Below are 19838 nucleotides of genomic sequence, written 5' to 3' on the forward strand. Positions count from 1 at the left end.
ATGTCAAGTCCTTGAGATTGAATGATCACGTGAGAAATGATTTGATAGGTCTTTAGTACAAATTTATTGGTCCAATGAAAATTCAGCAAAAACATAACAGGCATGAGAAAACATTGAGTAGAAATCCTTTAATCGGAATCCAACCCAGAACCAAGAGCAAACTAAAAGTCTTGAATGTGAAGGTGTAAAAGTGTTTATTCATAATCTCTGTGTGCGTCTCTGCGTCGTCTGTCTTCCCTTCTGTTGGAATCTCTCTCTCTGCTTCTGTCCCTGTGACGTTTGTGATCTCTTTTGTCTTTGTAGTAGCCTCTATCATTCCCTCGTTCCCTTTCCCGCCACCGTCCGTGTTCCCTGTCCAGTTCCTGGACAGCATCTCTCCCGCTGGCTCCTTCCCACCGATCCACTGATCTGTTCTGTGGCATCATAGAAGTCAAGTTGATGGGCTTCCGGAAGGGTCTGTCCCTGCCTCCGAATCTCAGCTGACCGGACTCCTTCTGACCACCCTGACCCCCTCCGAGTCGCCGCGGGATCCAGCCCTGCAGCGTGCGCTCCAGCTCAAAGTCCACAAAGAGCTCGTACTGATCAACCACCAGTTTGTTGGCATCTCTCCAGGCTCTCTTCACCGAACGTTCCTCCTTGTACTCTACGAAAGCGTAGCGTTTGGAGAAACCCGTCACGATGTCCCGGACCAGTCGTACCCTGCGGACGTCTCCGAACTTTGAGAAGACTTCCTGGAGCTTTTCCTCGCTGGTTTGCGGATTCAGACGTGCCACGAACAGAGTAAGGTGAGGGTCACCAGTAACACCCTTGTTAGGCCGGTAGCGGGACAGCATGGCCCTCCAGACTGCTTTATCGTGGGGTTCAACATCTGTGCCGTCTATGCTGCCCGCTTTGAGGGCGTCGTAAACCTTCGCCACAGGATTCCACTCGCACATCATCTGATGGAGAATTAAATCATGGTAAGAAAATGTAGATTGCGTTTCAAAGTAATGCGTCTGAGATCACACAATCTGGCTTTTAAAGATTATAGCTAGCCTAGTGGAGTCCAAAAGTGTGAAAATGTCAGAAGAAATGAATGTGATCTAGAAGTAGTGCAAACTTAGTGAAAACTTGATTTACAACATCATTCTTTCATTTATATTCAAAAACTGTTTATTGTTAAAATTGACAGGAAGAAATCAGAACCACATACTGTATTTTAATAAAGGAATGACTACACTTTGGTCAAATATACTACAGTGTTCTATACGATTAACTATAGTGAACTGACAAACTGTAATATACATTATCTACTATGGTAAGGTTCATACACACAAAAGTATCTAGAAATGTTACTACAGTTTGAGTTTACTATAGTAAATACTTAAAAGGGATACTTTACCCAAAATGAAAATTCTGTCATAATTTCCTCACCTTCGAGTTGTTCCAAATGTGTATAAATGTCTTTGTTCTGATGAACACAGAGAAAAATATTTGGAAGAATGCTTATAACCAGACAGATTTTGCCCCCCCATTGACTACCATAGTAGGAAAAAATACAATGGTAGTCAGAAGTGCCCCAGAACAAACAGAACAAACAAAAAAACGATGAAGTAATTTTTCCTACTACGGGAGTCAATGGGGGGAAAGATCTGTCTGGTTATAAGCATTCTTCCAAATATCTTTCTCTGTGTTCATCAGAACAAAGACATTTATACACATTTGGAACAACTCGAATGCGAGTAAATGATGATAGAATTTTCAATTTTTGGGTGAAGTATCCCTTTAAGTACACACCAGCATTCTTCCATGTGGGGAGTGAAGGACCACGTTGTATAACATAATGTGTTGAGAACAGTTTAAAAACATTTATCTAGAAGAAATAAACCATCATTAAAAGACTAACGTTACAACATGCTCCTCTAAATGCTCTACTTTTTAATCTTATTTGCAAATTTACCAAAGCTATGTTAAAGCTAATAAGTAATTACATACAGTCGACACACAGCAATGAGACACATTTACAAAACCAACTGATGTTCATGCACGTGAGAATATAATACTGTTCTATAAAATACAACGTTTAACGCATCATTTATTTAAATTCCCTTCGAACTCAATAATGATTACACAACAGATTTACCTGTACGTTACGTTATATAAAATTAAATATGAGACGTCAAAACAAACCTTCCGTGCGCCGTTTAAAACGCTCCGTGTGGAAACTTCGACCGTGTGTTTCTTTACTCCCCGCAGAAGCGGAAATGACGTAGTTGGGGAGCCCTCGCTAACCTTTGTTTGTTCGTCTCGTGTTGTTTTTTGAAAGCAAAATAATAATATTAATAAAAGAGGGTTTTAAATAAAAAAAAACCTTCCGGAACAAACTAAAAACATATGCTTTAAAAGCATTTACATTGTGTTATATATATATATATATATAACATAAAATCATAATGCATGAAAAACAATAAGACAACAAGACCAAAACATGCACTAATTTAGCATTTCATAAGATACTACTAATCGTATGAATAAAACACGAGATTAACGGAATGAGGGCTTCTCTTCAAGAATTTATAATGACTTTTTAATTTTTTGCCGAGAAATGCACCCCTGCCAGATTATGCACCCCCTTCAATAACACGGATGTCCGATTGGCAAATTCTAACCCCTCCCCACACCTAATCCTAAACCTAATCCTCACCATTGTGGGGAGGTGGGGTGCATAATCTCGGCATTACAGTTAATAACATGACCATGTAATACCTCTCGTTCTTGTGGGAGTGAATAAAAATAACAAATAACCCAAATAAAGTATTAATAAATAATAAATTCACCCATAAATCAATCCATCTGGCATAGTTCAAGATAACACAACGGAAGCAAAACACTGCATAAAATCATTTATTTAAACAATGCATCTACCATCTCAAACAGATTGACTGAAACTCTCATGTGGAGCGGTTGGTCATGGACACTCAGTTTGTGTATAACAGATACATCTTTGTTCAGGTTTATTACATGACACACAGCATAGTACAACGGTAACATTTCAAATAATATCAAAATTTGGTTTCATGTTCCAGTTTTCTGAACCTTTTAAAATTTTGCTCTGTTTCGCATCACTGGCTTTCTGCTTCAAACATAAACGTTTGGGCATTATAAATAATTATTGCTAAGCCTCTAACTACCATACATTAGATTAAGAAAACTCTTTATAAAAATGCAGAAAGTTGGACTATAACTGCATGCTTTGGAAGCACTGATCTACCAATATATAAAATATACAAAAAGAAATGTGCCGAAACTAGCATGTCATCGAGCAGGATAAATATCTTAAAAGTAGGACACGTCGAATATGTACCGCAATCTAACGCGTTTGACATGTGAGTCACTTGCATGACATACCCACACACTTAACTATCCCGTAACATTCTCTGTTTACTAAGGCAATAATTACATTTAAAAACTGTCTAGTTAAGAAACAAGGTGATTTTTTTCCTCCTCCGAATACATTAATGTTTAAGCCAGGGGTGAGCTTCTATAGAGGCTTTACTTCGGTCACCGTAGTCGTAAAGAAGTTCCTCTTCTTCCTGGATATCTCTGGAGGCCACGAGGATGAGGTGAGGTATTCCATTGATGTCGTGGAGTTTGGTCTGACAGTTGCCGTTTTTACTGTGGTTGATCAGCCGTCCCAAACGATCAGACTCTTTAGTAGCATCCACACTGTTCCAAAATAAACAACGTGTGAAATCAAAATGCGAAAGCTGTGCACAAGAAGACCAAAACGTGCACACGAAACAAGACACAAGATTAAAAGCAATGAGGGCGTGGTGCTTGAACGTACCAATATGTTTTGCTGAGATATTGGAAGTAATACATATAGCAGCCGGTGGTTGGATCTTGTGCGTAAAAAGCCTCCCGTTTTTTGGCATCTGTAATCTGCAGTAGATCTCCGTGGTACTCCACGACGTACTGCCCTTTCTGAAACCTCTGGGTGGCGAAAACCCCTCTGCCCTTTCCTTCAATGTACCTGACCTGTAAAGAGTAACGTGAAGATCTCGGGTCAGTCGACAGATCACAATATAACACTCGCCCTAGATCTTTTTGGCAGAATTACCATCATTCCGTTCTCGATTCCGTTTGTAATTAACATGTCTATGTGCCGCTTCTCTTCACACTGTTGAAATAAAAAAAGCCTATGATGCAAACAAACACACAAACACTTGAATCTTTGATCCATCGGCTTTAAGAAAACATCTCTGCATTACCTTCAGTTCACTTTTGCTTTTTCTTGAGCTTCTCCTGATGGGAAAATAATCTGTAACCTTACGGTTTTGGGGGCTCTTGGTCTCGGCACTGGAGAGGAAAATTATATTTGCAATGACAAAAAAAATATTTAAATGTTACGACTAATGTGTAAATATATGTTTATATTTTAAAGTTGTCACGAGGCACCAATATAAGATTGATCAATTTTGAAAACGTTTCTGTTCATCGAAATCAAATCAAATATTGTCCTAAAACTTGTTGGAAAAAGAAACTAAATGAAAAATTGAAATGTTGCCTTAAAAATGAACTGAAATATGTTTAAAGCACTAAAATTATAATAATAAACCAAAACTACCATAAAAATGAATTAGTCTTGTATAGCAACACAAATGTTTTTTATAAAATGACAAAAGCATTTACCCCAAATTGCTAAAACTTGAACTAAAATTAACATCAAAATTAAAAATCTAAAAACAAAAGCTCATTTAAAATACTAATAAAACTAAAATAAAAACTATAATAACTAAGCCATGCACAACTGTAAATAACATCTTATGTATATTACTACATTTTTATATTTTAAGCATTTTTCTATTGTACTCTGAGGTCCTGAAACCACAACAAATTGTCGTGTAAACACAGTAGATATTCAAGTCAAAAAATCTTAACTTCTGTAATGTGACATGCACTGGTGAATTCCAACTTTTATGTAGTGCTTGAAACTTTCTCAAAACAAAAATAATTTCTCCCCTTTGACTCACGTTCTCTGTGTGGACTTCTTGACTTTAATTTTTCGAGCGGTTCTTTTCCTCTGGTCAGGACGGGTGACGTCACCGTTGGAGTGGATGTATGATGCTGTACAGTGTATCTGGTGTGTCTGTTCCTCGGCTCGGTGTACAGAATGCTGCAGATCTTCACTCACTGCCATGTTTGGGAGGATGAACTCACCATTTACAGTACTGGGTCTCCTGGCTGGATCGTACAGACATGTTAGACTATGTTCATGCATAGACGGTCATTTTCTAAAATCTGATTTTCATGTGTTCACTCTTACATTCACCATGCTTCTGTGGCTCGTTTTGCGTGCAGAAAAACCGTGACGTTTTCCTGTCTTTGATGATTTTCACTGAGATGGTTTCATGATGTGGTGACTTTGACCTGCTGTGTTTTAAGATGTGGTGAAATGGCGTGTGGCCGTTGCATATGAGGTCCTGCAAAACAGTGAGTTATACAAATGAGTCACATATTCTGGTGTCATATACATTTAGTTGCATCTATCAAGGCATGACGTTCATCTTCAAGTCAAGTTTTGGTTTATCACCAATTATAGACAAAAATGAAATACTTTAAACACAGAGACCGATGACATTATGCAAGAAGCCAAAAGTGAGTATATATATCTACAATATTTTCCTATAATATAGAATTTCTAAAAATTAAATGACCTCTCGGGTTCAATTAAACCACCAAAACATGAGGTGTATGGTACAACATGGACAAAACACTAAACTTGGTTAATGTTATTAATTGACATTGTTTCGCAAAAAAAAAAATAAGTATATCAGGGAACATGAGTTTTATTCAAAAATACATAATTTGTATATAATACAGAAACAGTAAAATATATATTTGATCATTTTTCGAAATGATGTATTACAAAGAATACATTTTTCTCCATTATGTCTTATTTCTCAAATGAAATGAAATGTAGCATATGTAACTTCATCGTCATGTTATTGATAGTGGATGAACACGCCCACATGACTGGGCCTTTAAACTACAACTATTGTTCTTTTATCTGCTATAAAACACTGAACCATCAGCTATATGATTCATAACATCCTGCATACACACACAATACCAGCTCGATTGCATTAAATACCAGCAACTTCATAAACAGGAAACAAATGAGCAAGTGGCGTTAATGCGTTTTGGATATGAGAGTTTGAGGATGAGCCCGCAAACAAAGCCATAAAACACAAGCTAATGTCAATCTACAGTCAAACATAATGAGAGTGATCCAAATAAAGGCAAAATGAATGATGTAACATACCCCGTTCATTTCAGCCCACTTTCCCTTCGAGCCTTATTGTTTCCAGCGATGGTTCAGTCCAATCTAGTGTTTTTTCTTCTACACTTCTGTCCTTCCGCACGACGTGAAAATGAAACATTCACAACAGCTCTCCGTTCAAGGAGGAGAAAATAAACATTCAACTTTCAAGCCGTCTCTAATAAAGCCCCTCCATCCGAGCGAATTTGTACAGTTTCACGCCGCCATGTTCGGACTTTTATCTCATTCACAGGAAGAGACCATGTGAGCATTTAAATAACCAATAATGTTTGAAAGTTGTGTTTGAATCCACCGGAAGATGGAGCTGTTAAGCGCACGCTTCCTGCACGCTCCTTTCATTCTCAAAGAGCTGTCTTCTATTTTTTATTGCCAGTCACAATCTTATCAATAAACAATTGACAGTGATCACGTACATATCAATATGTGGTTTGATGAACAAATATATAACGCACAGGAGAGGACGAAGAAAATATACTGGTAAATAAACTGGTATCAAATCATCATACAAATAACACTTCACAGATATTTAGTGCGTTTAAGTTTAATTTTTTTTAATAAGAATTGATTTAATATACTGTTTCAATATATTATTATATAAAAATTACATATTATAAATACAATGTAATATACTTCATGAAGTGGTACACGCATGTTTTTTTAATTTGCAAAAGAAGCATATGAATTGTACGTTTTATTCTGTGCATTCTTTTATAGCTTCGTTTTAAAGTCATATTGCTGTAAATAAAGCAAGTTTAATACAAACTTAAAGAAATCTATAAATAAAACTATGAGCATCAAGGGTTTATTTTGTAGGCTCATATAATTACATTATTTATTCAAAAATATGGCACACGAATTAGCAAAGCTTGAAAAGTTAAGTTTGTTGGTTGTAGTCACCGGTTCTGGTAGTCACTACAACCTTCTATACTCTTTGCTACAACTATTCATGATGTGAATGTAGCTAATACTTGCTGAACGAACAGTAGATAAATGAATGATTAGATTCAGAATATTCTACATTTTGTTTGTGTGGGTGTTGAGTGAAGCAGAGGTCAAGCTCTGGCCTCCTTCGCGTGAGCTTCTTGACCTTACAAATATGGCTTTCGCAATGTCATTTTTAACGTGTCATTGGAGGAAACCATTTTACACAGCGTCACTTCCTGAAAATGAAGGGTGAGGTCACGTGACATGGCTTCGGCGCTCTCCTTCTCCGACTACTTTTGATTTAAAAAAATAAATATACATCGCGATTGATATGGCCGGGTTTCTAGGCTTTCTGGACGATGGTCGCACGCCGACTCGGTACCGATGCTCCACGTCTCGCCAGCTTCTCCGCGGCAGAAGAATATCGAGACACAAAACCGTCTGTTTTGCAGACTGCAGCGTCACGTGACCTGCACGCGTCTCGGGTAAAGATGGCGCCGAGCGGTTAGAAAACAAGCAGCGTGAGCAGCGGCGACATCCTCCACACCGCCGCGACAGTTGGGATCCCGAAGAACCGAGTGGAGTACGTTTCCAATTTAGCGGACACTAGCTGTCAAAAACAAATTCTGCTCTCTGATCCACCAGGCTCACTATAGTAGCCTGTTTGGGGCCCTTATGAGGGGAATTATTAAGTTTAATTCCGTTTCGCGTGAAAGCTGAGGGCGTCTGGCTCAGTGAGAGTTCACGCGCTTGGCAGCTAACCTGAGGTGAGCCGTTAGCGCACTTTTGACAAAGTCACTGACAGGCGCGATTCACGTTAACAAGACGCTTTCTGTTTGACAACATTTGACGAATACATTTAAACCGGTTTGTAGTCCATTTGAACAACGTTTCGACCCATTTAAAGAGGGAACGGGTCGTTAGGGAAATTAGCTAGCAACCATCGTTGCCAAGACTGTTGTCACCACATGCAGCATAACGCTGCACTGTTTTTGACAAACGAGACTGTATTTCGCTGCAATTGTATATAAATGTGTCTTATAATGTTATATATTCGGCGATCACTTTGTTGGGAAAACATTCAAAGCGACTAAACATCGGCTCTGCGGATAGCATGTTTACTGCACCGAGTGTCTAATGTTGTGTATCACAGCCATCTGCGTGTATCTCAGTGCAGATTGTTGACGCTGTATAATTTGATCGTTTTAACGATCGTTTGAGCGTTTTTTCTGTTTTAAATGGACGTGTGCGCTGACTGACATTAACGTCCAGCACCAACGTCATAACAGGAAGTGTCTAGTTGGATCAGTTTAGGCAAACACGTGCGGAGCTGGATGTTGTGGTGAGCCGTTTGCAGTAGTAGCAAAGTCTAGTACCCGATGTCTTTGCCTTATTGATTACTGTATACGTTCTTTAAAAAATACAAACATCCAGATGTATTTTGAATAGATTGCAGTGTTATGGTAGAAGTTATCTTTAAGGCTCTGCTGCCTATTTGTCTTTTGTCAGTTGAGTTCACTGTATTTTTCATCTGTGGTTTGTTGCTTCTGTCTTGTTTTAGACAATGGATCCAGGACAGGATTTGCTTCTGGCTGCTCTTAGTGAAAGTGGAATATGCCCTAATGATCTTTTTGAGGTTGACCCTCAGGACACTCTTCCACCCCCTGCCTCACAACAGGTAAATTACTCAAACATCCCATATGTATTTTGATGATGTCATCTGGATTGCTCATGGTGCGTTCGCGTTGGAATAACTGTTAGTGTTTTGAAACTGAAAGAAGGTCTGCTTGTCTTTTCAGTCGGTCTCAATAAATGCGCTTGACATTGGTCTGGGTAATGAAGCGTCTGGTATGGTCAGAATCGCGTCTACCGTTCCACCTGCACCTACAGTCACAATCAGGGTGAGTCTGCACATACTTTACTGTCTACTGAAAAAAACCCAGTTCATCCAAATGTTAAAATTCTCCTTTAGTTCCTTTATAACGCACATATGGTGGTGTTTGGACCCTCTGTTTGCCAACCAGTGTGATTAATTTTGCGTATTTCTTTTAATATACATTATATGATATAAATGTTGATATAAATGTGAGGAGATTTTATTTCATGTTTTTCTTTGCCGTGTCCTTGCTTCCCTACAGGAGAAGCCTCAGCCCTCAACCACTACCTTCGTCTTAAATCAGCTAAATCAGTTGCCATCGCTGGGGACCATCGTAGTCACCAAACCATCAGCCGGGACCACTACCAGGCAAACCATCACAGTAACCAAGGTGGTCCACACAAGCCCAGCAGCCCAGCGGAGCTTGTCATCCTCTCCAACCGTTTGCCACGGGGTCCCTCCCAACAATGAGCAGATCAGATTGAAGGACCTTCTCAGAAGCAGCAGCCTAAAGACGAGCAGCCTTGGAGAGCTCATGAAGTTGAAGCCCCCACCTGACATAGCTCAGCCCGTTGCTACGGCAACAGCCACAGGCACAAGTGAGTGCTGGCAGACGTGTTGGACGTCAGGCTATCGTACATGGTTGTTTTGTTCATATGGGTCTGTCGATGCAGCTGTCGGCTTTGTGGCACTCATCAGATCCCTCGCCGAGGGCCAGTTTGTAATCGCCTCCTCCAGCTGTGAAAACAGGGAACACAAGCGTTTGAGACGGCTCATTGGGCTTTAAGTTCACTTATTTAAAGGTTTTACTTTCACACAATAATTGGATGAATCATAAGACACCCGTGGGTTACATTTTATCCCCAAATTGTCATGTGTATCTGTTTGTTTACTTGATGTGATATCTTGTTTGTTTATGATGTTTGGGGTAAAATTTAACCTGGTCGTGTTTGTTAAAACTGGCTTTGTTTGGTAAGCGTATTCGTTTTCATGCATTTAAGAGTTTGTTTCTGGGTCAGTGGAGGTTTTTACAGAGCTGTAAATGATGCTGTATTTGTTTTAATGCCAGTGCTCTTCCTTTCAGAATTTATTCTGGTCTCCACAAAGATGATGAACAGATCAGGTATGGGTAGGGTTTTAACTGGAGCTCACAGGCGCTTGAGTCTGATGTTTTCACAGGTGCTCATGTTGTGGGGACACTGAGGCTCTGCTGTGTGTTTATGTGAACTGTAATGTCTGAGTTTTATTTTCACTGTTTCTTATCTTTGCTTTTTTTAGCGGAATCAAACAATGGTTTGAAGAAAGAAGTGTCTGGCAAAGACGTAGCAAGAATCTGGGTCAACGATGACATGAAAATGCGGAGCTTCTCACCTGTCAATGTAAGTTTATGATCGGTCAAAGAAATAGTGGGGTATGTGTCAGTGAACATTTTTCTGTGTTCTAAGATGAATATGAATGTTAAAACATTGTTTTATTTGAGTATTAAGCCTACCTGACGCTGCTGCTTTGGATTAAAGCGTACATAACTAGGGATTTTTAAAGCGACCCTAACACACGCGGTTTCTGCCAATCTCATATTAATCTTGAGTGCCTATAGAGTAGTATTGCATAGTTCGTATCTTCGAAGAGTATTTAGTTTGATCATATTTATAAAAGATAGATACAGCTGTACGATTATTTCCGAAAGCATACGGCGCGTGCCGGGGGGAGGGGTAGGCTGAACTAAAGCATGTGCGCATCCATTGCCAACAAAACGCAGACATCAGTTTCACTCACCGCATGCGGTTCATGTCCGGCATTTTTTAGCACTGGGACGGCTCCATATATCAGTTTCAAACGATCTCCAAATCACCCAAATTTCCAAGCCAATAACTTTATTCATTCACCTTCGGATTTACAACTTTGCAGACTGCTTACTTTCAAACACGGCAACATTACACACTGCATGAAATGTTATTTTCATGATGTCATGTTATGTACTCTTTAAATCACGTGAGACCACCTAATGGTCCGCTTGTCTGTCCAATGGCAGCCAAAGGGAGTGTCAGAAAACGTATTTTATCGTGTAATTGTGATACTATCAGAACAGAAATTACTTTAATTGCTGGTGTTTGATTTTAGAAACTACCCGGAATGAAGGAAGAAGATGAACCAGAAGAGGAGGAAGAAGAGGAGTTGGGTCATGCAGAGACATATGCTGAATACATGCCAATGAAACGTATGTATTATCATAAAAGAATATCTTAGGAAGTAGATTGTTGAACAGTTGTTTCAATTTGACTGTTAGGTTTTACTTGAGCTTATTCCTGGAAAACTCGTTCATGTCGTTTTCAGTGAGGATTGGCCTGCGTCACCCTGATTCTGTCGTGGAGACCAGCTCGCTCTCCAGCGTCAACCCGCCAGATGTTTGGTACAGACTTTCAATACCAGAGGAGACCATTGACAGAGGCTGGTTATCTGCCCTTCAGCTCGAGGCCATCACATACGCTGCCCAGGTTTGTTTCAAAACAACCTTTCAAGTGCATTAAAATGAATTACTTTGTATATACATATTCATTGCTGTTGTACATCAAATACTTGCTGATGTTAACAATTCTTTAATTTCTGTTTTTCAATAATACCTTTCAATACAGCAACATGAGACATTCCTACCGAATGGAGACAGAGCATCTTATTTGATAGGAGATGGAGCTGGTGTTGGAAAGGGAAGAACCATTGCTGGCATCATATATGAGAATTATCTTCTTGGCAGGAAAAGATCACTCTGGTAATTCTAAATCTTTCGAGCTGAATTTGGGTGTCATTTATACAATTTATTTATGCATTCATCCCTGTTGGTGTCTGTAGGTTTAGCGTGTCAAATGACTTGAAATACGATGCAGAGAGAGATTTGAGAGACATTGGTGCAAAGAACATTCAGGTCCATTCACTAAACAAGGTACTACACTTGCGTCTTATCTGAAAATGAATTTTTTATCGTTTCAAGTTGCAAATTTATTCATTTCTTTTCTTTTAGTTTAAATACGGAAAGATCTCCTCAAAACACAATGGCAGTGTGAAAAAAGGTGTTATCTTTGCCACATACTCCTCTCTGATTGGAGAGAGTCAGTCTGGAGGAAAATATAAGACAAGATTTAAGCAGCTGCTACACTGGTGTGGAGATGACTTTGATGGGGTTGTATCCTTTCACTGCAAGACGCTTCATGATCGCAATGATCATATAATTCATTCAATCTTCACATTGAGTGCGTTTACATGCACAGTCTTACTCTGATTATGCTTAATAAGCTGATAACAAGTAAGATCATGTAATATTATGATATGCATGTAAACACATGAAAACAGGTTTCTTTTATAAGATTTGTTTTGTGCATGTAAACGCACGCATTGTAAATATATAAAGAATTTACTGGCTCTTATGGCAGCATTGCCTTTAGAAAACGTAAGAATCCTTGTCACATATTTCACAATCCATCTTTATTTTGTGGCTTGATTTACAGCTGATGATTGATTTGAGTAGTTTCTATAGAAATATTTATCGTCTCTATTTTGTAGCATATTGATGCATATAAATTGTTATGGCTGTAGTTGTTCTCTATAGGTTAATTGTTTCTAACTAGTTTTCTGTTGTGCTTTATTCTTGCATTGTTTAGCTGGGATGAATGTTTAGTAGAAAGCATTTATTTCTTGTAGCCATTTCAGAGAAAATGTGTGTTTTCATATAAATCAAATCAAACGGCTGATATATCTCAGTCAATATCAGGTTGGGTGATAACGCTGAGCGGTAGAGAAACATTCTTTCTGGAAGCTGTGCTGTAACTATGGAGACTGATTTCCTTGACCGAGTGATTCAGATCGTCTTTGATGAATGTCACAAAGCCAAAAATGTTTGCCCTATTGGGTCATCCAAGCCTACAAAAACGGGCCTGGCGGTTCTTGAGCTACAGAACAAGCTGCCAAAAGCCCGGGTTGTTTACGCTAGTGCTACAGGTACGTTTCATGTTATTTTTATATTTGTTGCAAGTTGACATTAATCCTGCCATATGTGAAGAAAATTGTCAAGATGGGCGCAGTTCTGTTTCTTTCATCTTTGAGTTTCTTTTGTTTTTTATAAACCTTGCCTGAATCTTGTGTAGGAGCATCTGAACCTCGCAACATGGCCTACATGAATCGACTCGGTATCTGGGGTGAAGGAACTCCGTTTAAAGAATTCACAAATTTCATCCAAGCGGTTGAGAGAAGGTGAGTTTATGAAGTCTGTTGTGCGTTTGAATGTCCTTGACCTTGCTTTTTAATAACAGCATGCATCCTTTGAATAGTGTATGTAACCCTGTTTGGATTGGTTTATTTTAGAGGTGTTGGTGCCATGGAGATTGTTGCCATGGATATGAAGCTGAGAGGAATGTACATCGCTCGACAGCTGAGCTTCACAGGCGTGACGTTTAAAATTGAAGAAGTTCCTTTGTCGCCCAACTACATCAAAATGTACAACAAATCAGTCCGCTTGGTAAGTAAAATATCAACTCTGTGTGCCTGTCAAAGGTGATCAAACACGCTTATTTACCTCAATGTTATCTCAGAGGGTAAATCAAGAAGAACTCAATGAGTCATTGAGAGATTATTATCAACACTGCCAGGTATATAAAGAGATAATTTAGTTTGTCACAAAGTGCTTGAAAAAATGCTTATAATATCCTCTGTAATCTTGCAGTGGGTGAGTGCCAGGGAGAAGTTTCAGCAAGCCGCTAACCTGATGGATGCAGAACAACGGATGAAGAAGTCCATGTGGGGTCAGTTCTGGTCGGCTCACCAGAGGTTCTTCAAGTACCTGTGTATTGCCTCTAAGGTTCGGAGAGTGGTGCAGTTGGCCCGGGAGGAGGTTAAAAACGGAAAGGTTAGACCAAATGGTTCTTGACCGTAAAGCCTTTGGAGAGAGAGAATAGCAGCGATTGGTTGTGATGACATCTGACCTTTTCTGTAGTGTGTGGTGATTGGTCTTCAGTCAACCGGAGAGGCTCGAACCCTCGAAGCATTAGAGGAGGGCGGAGGCGAGCTTAATGACTTTGTCTCGACAGCAAAGTAAGTTCTGTTTGTTTTCCTGTTCAGAGTTTCAGTTGAAGTGGGTTCCAAAAGTAACCAAATGTTAAAACTTTCCATGTTAATACAACTCTGAACATAGAAGTCTGAGCTGATCTGGTTTGTGTGTGTGATGTGATGTTACAGAGGCGTGTTGCAGTCCCTGGTGGAGAAACATTTCCCTGCTCCAGACAGACAGAAGCTCTTCAGTTTGTTGGGCATCGACCTGTCTGCCAAGAAAACACCTTCACCTTTAGAAACCATCACTGAGCAGAAAGGGAAAAAGCGCAAGGGTATTATAACAATGAAATGCTATATTATGAATGTAGTCATGGCTATAGGGTTGCTGCTAAACCTGTACAGAATGTGTAAATGCTTCTTTATATTTACAAATGCATTCAGTCTTTAACGTTTGCGGATTTTGAGGAAGCAAAACCAAAACTGTGGGCTTTTGCTGGGTTGCTCAGATTGAAAATGAAGGTGATGAGCGAGTTCTGGTTTGACCTCTGGAGGTTTGTGTGTGTGTGTGTGTGTGTTTACAGGTACAGAAACAAAGAAGGAAGTGAAGAAAGCCCGTAAATCCGGAGGTCTGTCTGGAACCAGCTCAGATGAGAGCAACTCTGATGATTTAGATGGTGACAGTGACGACAGCTTTAAATCCGTCAGCTCGGGAGAGGATGAAGAAGACTTCAACCCATTTAAGGACGATTCCAGCGAGGATGATGAAGATGGTGAACATTTATAGACACTCTTTTGCATATTGTTCACAATAAGAAGAAATATTCCAAATATTATCATGTGCTTGACAGATCCTTGGCTCATCAGAAAAGACACAAAAAAGAACAAAGAGAAGAGAAACAAGAAGAAGAAAAAGAGCATCGATCCAGACTCCATCCAGAGTGCCTTGTTAGCATCCGGGCTGGGAACCACCAGGCCCACCTTTACAGCACCTGCTGTCAAACCTTCAAATAACACAGTTCCTGTCGGTAAGTCATCTACAGATGTGTGCATATTTTCATCCAGGAGTGGTGTGTTTTGTAACACAAATTTGGCAACTTCAGAGATATAGTATGAATAGTTTCTAAGAGCTGTTATCACAGTAGTTTGACGGTCAGAGGATGTTAGTAGCATTTTCAAATCTGCCGCAGCCAAGAGCGAGTCAGAGGAGAGCAGTTGTGTGACCAGTCAAGATGCTGTCGAGGACGCTCAGAGGATGAAGAGAGATCTGCTGGAACAACTGGAGAAGCTGGCAGAACACCTGCCACCCAACACTTTGGATGAACTTATCGATGAGCTCGGAGGCCCTGATAATGTTGCAGAGGTACAGGTTCATGTTTGCGCTTCATTTAATAAAAAAAATGCTGCGAAACATTTAAAAACGTGTGTCTTGTGAAACGCAGATGACCGGACGTAAAGGCAGGGTCGTCAGCAACGACGATGGCAGCATTTCCTACGAATCGCGATCCGAGCTGGATGTTCCTGTTGAAATCCTGAACCTCACAGAGAAGCAGAGGTTTATGGATGGAGAAAAGGTTTGCTGCTTTTGTTTTACACACATCTGTTTAACGTTTAAATGTCATTATCGGCATCAGAACTTTTCTACGTTTGCATTTGGTAGAACATTGCGATCATCTCCGAGGCTGCCAGCTCGGGCATTTCACTTCAAGCCGACCGCAGAGTGAAGAATCAGAGGAGGAGGGTGCACATGACCCTGGAGCTGCCGTGGAGTGCTGACAGAGCCATTCAGCAGTTTGGTGAGTTCACATACAGTAAATAATGGGCCATTGACATCCTGGTGTGTGTGTGTATATATCAGATTGAATAAAAATGGATTTAAAGGTTCAAGTTATCAGTTGAGTGACACTTTGGATCCTGTGCAAACAGGTCGAACGCACAGATCAAACCAGGTCACAGCCCCCGAGTACGTGTTCCTCATATCTGAACTGGCCGGAGAACAAAGATTTGCTTCTATTGTTGCCAAACGATTGGAGAGCCTGGTGAGTCACTTGAGCATGAAGTGTATTTCTACAGCGAAGCTTCTGAATTTTATAGCATCATTGTGTGTCACTGTCTGTCTCAAACAGGGTGCTCTTACTCACGGTGACAGAAGAGCCACTGAGACGAGAGATCTCAGCCGGTTTAACTTTGATAACAAGGTAAGGTCTTGTTTACAGTAAGGAGTTTGTTCGTATGCAGTGGAGTTGACATGTTTCTCTTTTACAGTATGGCAGAAATGCTCTTGAAATAGTCATGAAGTCTATCGTCAGTTTGGATTCTCCTTTAGTTTCTCCACCTGCTGACTTTGATGGGGATTTTTTTAAAGGTACAGTCACAATACCTGCTAGATAGAACTGCAAAGTCACCAGATTTAACAAGCAGGGATCTTTAAACGCTGCCGTTTTATTCATTTCTTTTAGAAATACGGAACGGTTTAATTGGTGTAGGACTGATAAATGTGGAGGATAGATGTGGTGTTCTCTCACTGGACAAAGGTGAGATTTTCAAAGACCTTTGAGATGTTGCCATCAGAATCAGTCTTTCATGTCCTGTGCTTTTGCTTTCTCTTTCAAGATTACAACAACATCGGGAAGTTCTTGAACAGAATTCTTGGTATGGAGGTTCAGCAGCAGAATGCCCTCTTTCAGTATTTCTCAGATACTCTCAGTGCTGTTATACAGAACGCTAAAAAGAGCGGCAGATATGACATGGGAATTTTAGGTTAGCGGATGCTTAACACCATTGAAGAGATTTCAGACTAGCTACACGTGGCATTTTCTGGCAGTTTTTAATGTTTGGTTTTATTGCAGATTTGGGCTCTGGAGATGAGAAAGTGAAGAAAGTCGAAGTGAAAAAATTCCTGACCCCAGGATATTCCACCTCAGGACACGTGGAGCTCTATACAGTATGTACTGATTTGATGTATGATACTAATGTTTTTGTCTTAATAGTTGTTTGGTGTAAAGGTTTATTCTGTGTGTTCAGGTGAGTGTGGAGCGGGGAATGTCATGGGAGGACGCCACCCACGTCTGGGCTGATCAAAATGGACCAGATGATGGCTTCTATGTACAGGTGAGGTCTCATCCTTCCAGACTCATGATCGAGTTTGCAAACTGTTGAAACTCAAGTTCGTCTGGTTTCCCCAAGGTGCGGAATAACAAGAAAATTGCCATCCTGGTGAAGGAGGTCAACTCCAGAAAGAGATTCTTCATGGTGTACAGGCCAAATACAGGAAAACAAGTTAAACTGGAGACCTACGCAGATCTTAAGAAGAGAAGTAAAAAGGTATTTTAGTTTGTGTGTTGTGTTGTATGTAATGACACGGCAGTTTATAGTCAAATATGCTTTTCACCCTAGCTGCCAATGACTGGTGAATGAATTTAGTAGTAATTTAATACATTTTGTGCATGATTTATTTTGTGTACAATTCACAGGAATCACTTAGCTGATTGTATATTTGGGTCGGGTTGTGTTCTAACACATTCATCTCTGATCAGGTTCTGTCTGATGATGCCAAGCAGCACTGGATCGATCAGTACAACTCCTCAGCTGATGTCTGCTCGCATGCGTATTGGTGCATACTTTTCTTTGAAACCTAAACGCATTTTAATCAGTTTGATTTGTGCATGTCAGAAACTGCATTTTGATTGATCGAGTGATGTGATGTTCTTCGAACAGGCGAGGGAACTGCAAGAAGGCCTCCGTGGGGTTGCAGTGTGAGATCGGGCTGCGCTGCAGGATGTACTACGTCCTCTGTGGTTCTGTCCTCAGCGTGTGGACCAAAGTGGAGGGCGTACTGGCCTCGGTCAGCGGAACCAACGTGAAGATGCAGATTGTGCGCTTGAGAACGGAGGACGGGCAGAGAATTGTGGGTAAGTTGACAAACAGCAGTCGGTTTGTTATTGGTTTGGTATTAGCAAAACGACACATCTTAGACCTCACTGTAAATCTAAATCCAGTACAGGTTTAAGAGTTGTTCTTGTCACGTCCTTGTCACACAAATGCTTATTAAAAAGTTGCAGTTTGACTGACTGACAAAAAACCATTAAGCAACCACTGAAAACATTACATAACAGAACTATCTTAAACATGACAAACCAGTGTTTAAATCCTCATCCCTAATTTAGATTTCATTAAGATGTTCTGTATTGTTTGCTCAGGTCTGATCATTCCAGCCAACTGTGTCTCTCCGCTCATAAACATCTTGTCATCGTCGGATCAGTCGCAACAGTTGGCAGTACAGCAACAACAGATGTGGCAGCAGCTTCATCCTCAGAGCATCAGCCATGGCATCAACACGTAGCGTGACCACCTCGCCCCTTACAGTGGGCCAGCCGGCCACCCTTCCTCTCCTCACCCCGCAGGGTAGGCCACGAGGAAGACGGTGCTCGTCCTATTTAGTATTTCAGGGTTCGTGTCCAAAGAGGACTCATGCCGAAGGAGCTTGCTGGACTAGCGAATCGGAACTCTGCGTGCCGGAGCCGCTGAGCACGAGGAGACCGCACTGAGGGGTTCGTAAGACAAACGTGAAGACGTTCCATCAGGCGGTGTCTATTTTACAACCTCCGGGTGCATCATCATCGCCCGTGCCATCCACCGAGGACATACTTGGGCTCTTTATTTCACAAGAGGGCTGTAGATTCACTTACACATGACAGAGCTCAGGGTTTTACTCACAATCAAAAGTTTCCTTCCACTTTCAGCTCCAAGGTTCTGATGCACATTAAACCTCCATCTCTCTTTAGCCTTCTAATCCAGCATGTCTTGGGCATGGCAGCGCTTGCTTGCCACTTCATACAACCCCTGGTTTGAAACTGGGGTGAAAGTGGTGTAATCACAGCCCTTATGACTTTATTTAGGAACCGAGGCGTTGCATGGTTTGAAAAACCTTTTGGATTTTGTTTAGTTGTGGAAAGAGACATGCGTATGGGGTCGGTTGTTTTTGCTGCTTTCAGTTTTGAGTTTAATCTGGACATAAGGGTGTTGCGTAACATTTTTGAAGTTGTAACATGCAGTGTTCTCTACAGATGGCCGCATCCATCAGCTTTTGCTCAACATTTTTGGTTGAGGCATTTTCTATTTCCTGGTTTTAATCATTTACTGTCACGTCAAACATTTGTGGATGAGGACATCAGAACACTTCTTTCTCCAAACTCTCAGTATTGCTGTAAATGTTGGAGTTTGACACACGCTTGGTCTCTCTGGTATATCTCAGTGTACAGTTGCATATCTGTCAAATGTTTTACTGAATTATAGATGTCGCAGCACTCTCGAGACAATGTCATTTTCATCCTTGCACGAGTTGCACTACTGATGATTCTGTTGTATAAAGACTCTATGAAAAATTGAACTGGCTGCAAGATCTCTACCTCTTGCAGATGACCAATAAATCTTGTGATTTACATCAGTTTGCAAGTGTCTTCATTTCGAGAGAACTTTCAGGGTTTTGGGAAGTTTGAAATTTAAATATTTCAATGTGGTATGGAACAAGTCCGCAACCTTCTAATTGTCAGTTTAGCACATTTTTACTTTTGTGGCACTTTTATTTGGAATTTGTAGCTCAAAGAAGTGTTGCACGTGTTATACATGATGTGTGTGTGTGTGTGTTATCTAGAAAGTGGGAAGTTTGGTAAATCTGCTGGG

General features: G+C 40.4%; 3 protein-coding genes across 6 annotated transcripts; 1 reads left to right on the forward strand and 2 right to left on the reverse strand.

The window, feature by feature from the left end:
* Window positions 1–40: 40 nt before the first annotated feature.
* On the reverse strand, window positions 41–2227 carry snrnp35 (small nuclear ribonucleoprotein 35 (U11/U12)). 2 transcript variants are annotated; one of them, XM_057321476.1, is made up of 2 exons: window positions 2170–2227; window positions 41–938 (listed from the first exon to the last, which is right to left on the reverse strand). In XM_057321476.1, exon 2 carries the CDS (start codon window positions 936–938, stop codon window positions 195–197), a length of 744 nt encoding a protein of 247 aa, XP_057177459.1. In that variant the 5' UTR covers window positions 2170–2227; the 3' UTR covers window positions 41–194. The 2 variants fall into 2 exon arrangements, with proteins under 2 accessions (XP_057177459.1, XP_057177461.1); XM_057321478.1 differs by having other exon boundaries at window positions 2123–2181.
* A 640-nt stretch (window positions 2228–2867) lies between these two features.
* Window positions 2868–6558, reverse strand: kmt5aa (lysine methyltransferase 5Aa). The gene is made up of 7 exons (XM_057321475.1): window positions 6305–6558; window positions 5306–5462; window positions 5013–5223; window positions 4251–4338; window positions 4100–4159; window positions 3827–4017; window positions 2868–3705 (listed from the first exon to the last, which is right to left on the reverse strand). Exons 1-7 carry the CDS (start codon window positions 6311–6313, stop codon window positions 3495–3497), a joined length of 927 nt encoding a protein of 308 aa, XP_057177458.1. The 5' UTR covers window positions 6314–6558; the 3' UTR covers window positions 2868–3494.
* A 934-nt stretch (window positions 6559–7492) lies between these two features.
* sbno1 (strawberry notch homolog 1 (Drosophila)) lies at window positions 7493–19599 on the forward strand. Of its 3 annotated transcripts, none has more exons than XM_057321432.1 (33): window positions 7493–8013; window positions 8808–8924; window positions 9046–9147; window positions 9385–9721; window positions 10207–10245; window positions 10401–10501; window positions 11244–11340; window positions 11457–11617; window positions 11756–11889; window positions 11970–12060; window positions 12139–12300; window positions 12977–13112; window positions 13259–13364; window positions 13476–13629; window positions 13834–14016; window positions 14104–14201; window positions 14346–14491; window positions 14741–14929; window positions 15008–15184; window positions 15347–15519; window positions 15599–15730; window positions 15817–15952; window positions 16083–16195; window positions 16283–16354; window positions 16422–16521; window positions 16616–16690; window positions 16770–16916; window positions 17006–17100; window positions 17181–17267; window positions 17343–17480; window positions 17693–17769; window positions 17874–18067; window positions 18356–19599. In XM_057321432.1, exons 2-33 carry the CDS (start codon window positions 8811–8813, stop codon window positions 18496–18498), a joined length of 4209 nt encoding a protein of 1402 aa, XP_057177415.1. In that variant the 5' UTR covers window positions 7493–8013; window positions 8808–8810; the 3' UTR covers window positions 18499–19599. The 3 variants fall into 3 exon arrangements, with proteins under 3 accessions (XP_057177415.1, XP_057177416.1, XP_057177417.1); XM_057321433.1 differs by having other exon boundaries at window positions 7493–7829; XM_057321434.1 differs by lacking the exon at window positions 10207–10245.
* The last annotated feature ends 239 nt before the right edge of the window (window positions 19600–19838 follow it).

Source organism: Triplophysa rosa, linkage group LG22, assembly GCF_024868665.1.
Source record: "Triplophysa rosa linkage group LG22, Trosa_1v2, whole genome shotgun sequence".
In the NCBI taxonomy this organism is placed as follows: Eukaryota; Metazoa; Chordata; class Actinopteri; order Cypriniformes; family Nemacheilidae; genus Triplophysa; species Triplophysa rosa.

What these genes read in the sequence shown, in the direction of transcription:
- snrnp35 (XM_057321476.1), bottom strand. Translation starts at nt 938, where the DNA reads ATGATGTGCGAGTGGAATCCTGTGGCGAAGGTTTACGACGCCCTCAAA.
- kmt5aa (XM_057321475.1), bottom strand. An exon ending in AAGAAGTCCACACAGAGAAC is followed by an intron (nt 4,339 to 5,012) that starts GTGAGTCAAAGG and finishes TTTCCTCTCCAG; the next exon opens with TGCCGAGACCAAGAGCCCCC. An exon ending in AAAGCAAAAGTGAACTGAAG is followed by an intron (nt 4,160 to 4,250) that starts GTAATGCAGAGA and finishes TTATTTCAACAG; the next exon opens with TGTGAAGAGAAGCGGCACAT.
- sbno1 (XM_057321432.1), top strand. Translation starts at nt 8,811, where the DNA reads ATGGATCCAGGACAGGATTTGCTTCTGGCTGCTCTTAGTGAAAGTGGA. An exon ending in TGATGGGGATTTTTTTAAAG is followed by an intron (nt 16,522 to 16,615) that starts GTACAGTCACAA and finishes CATTTCTTTTAG; the next exon opens with AAATACGGAACGGTTTAATT. An exon ending in ATATGACATGGGAATTTTAG is followed by an intron (nt 16,917 to 17,005) that starts GTTAGCGGATGC and finishes GTTTTATTGCAG; the next exon opens with ATTTGGGCTCTGGAGATGAG.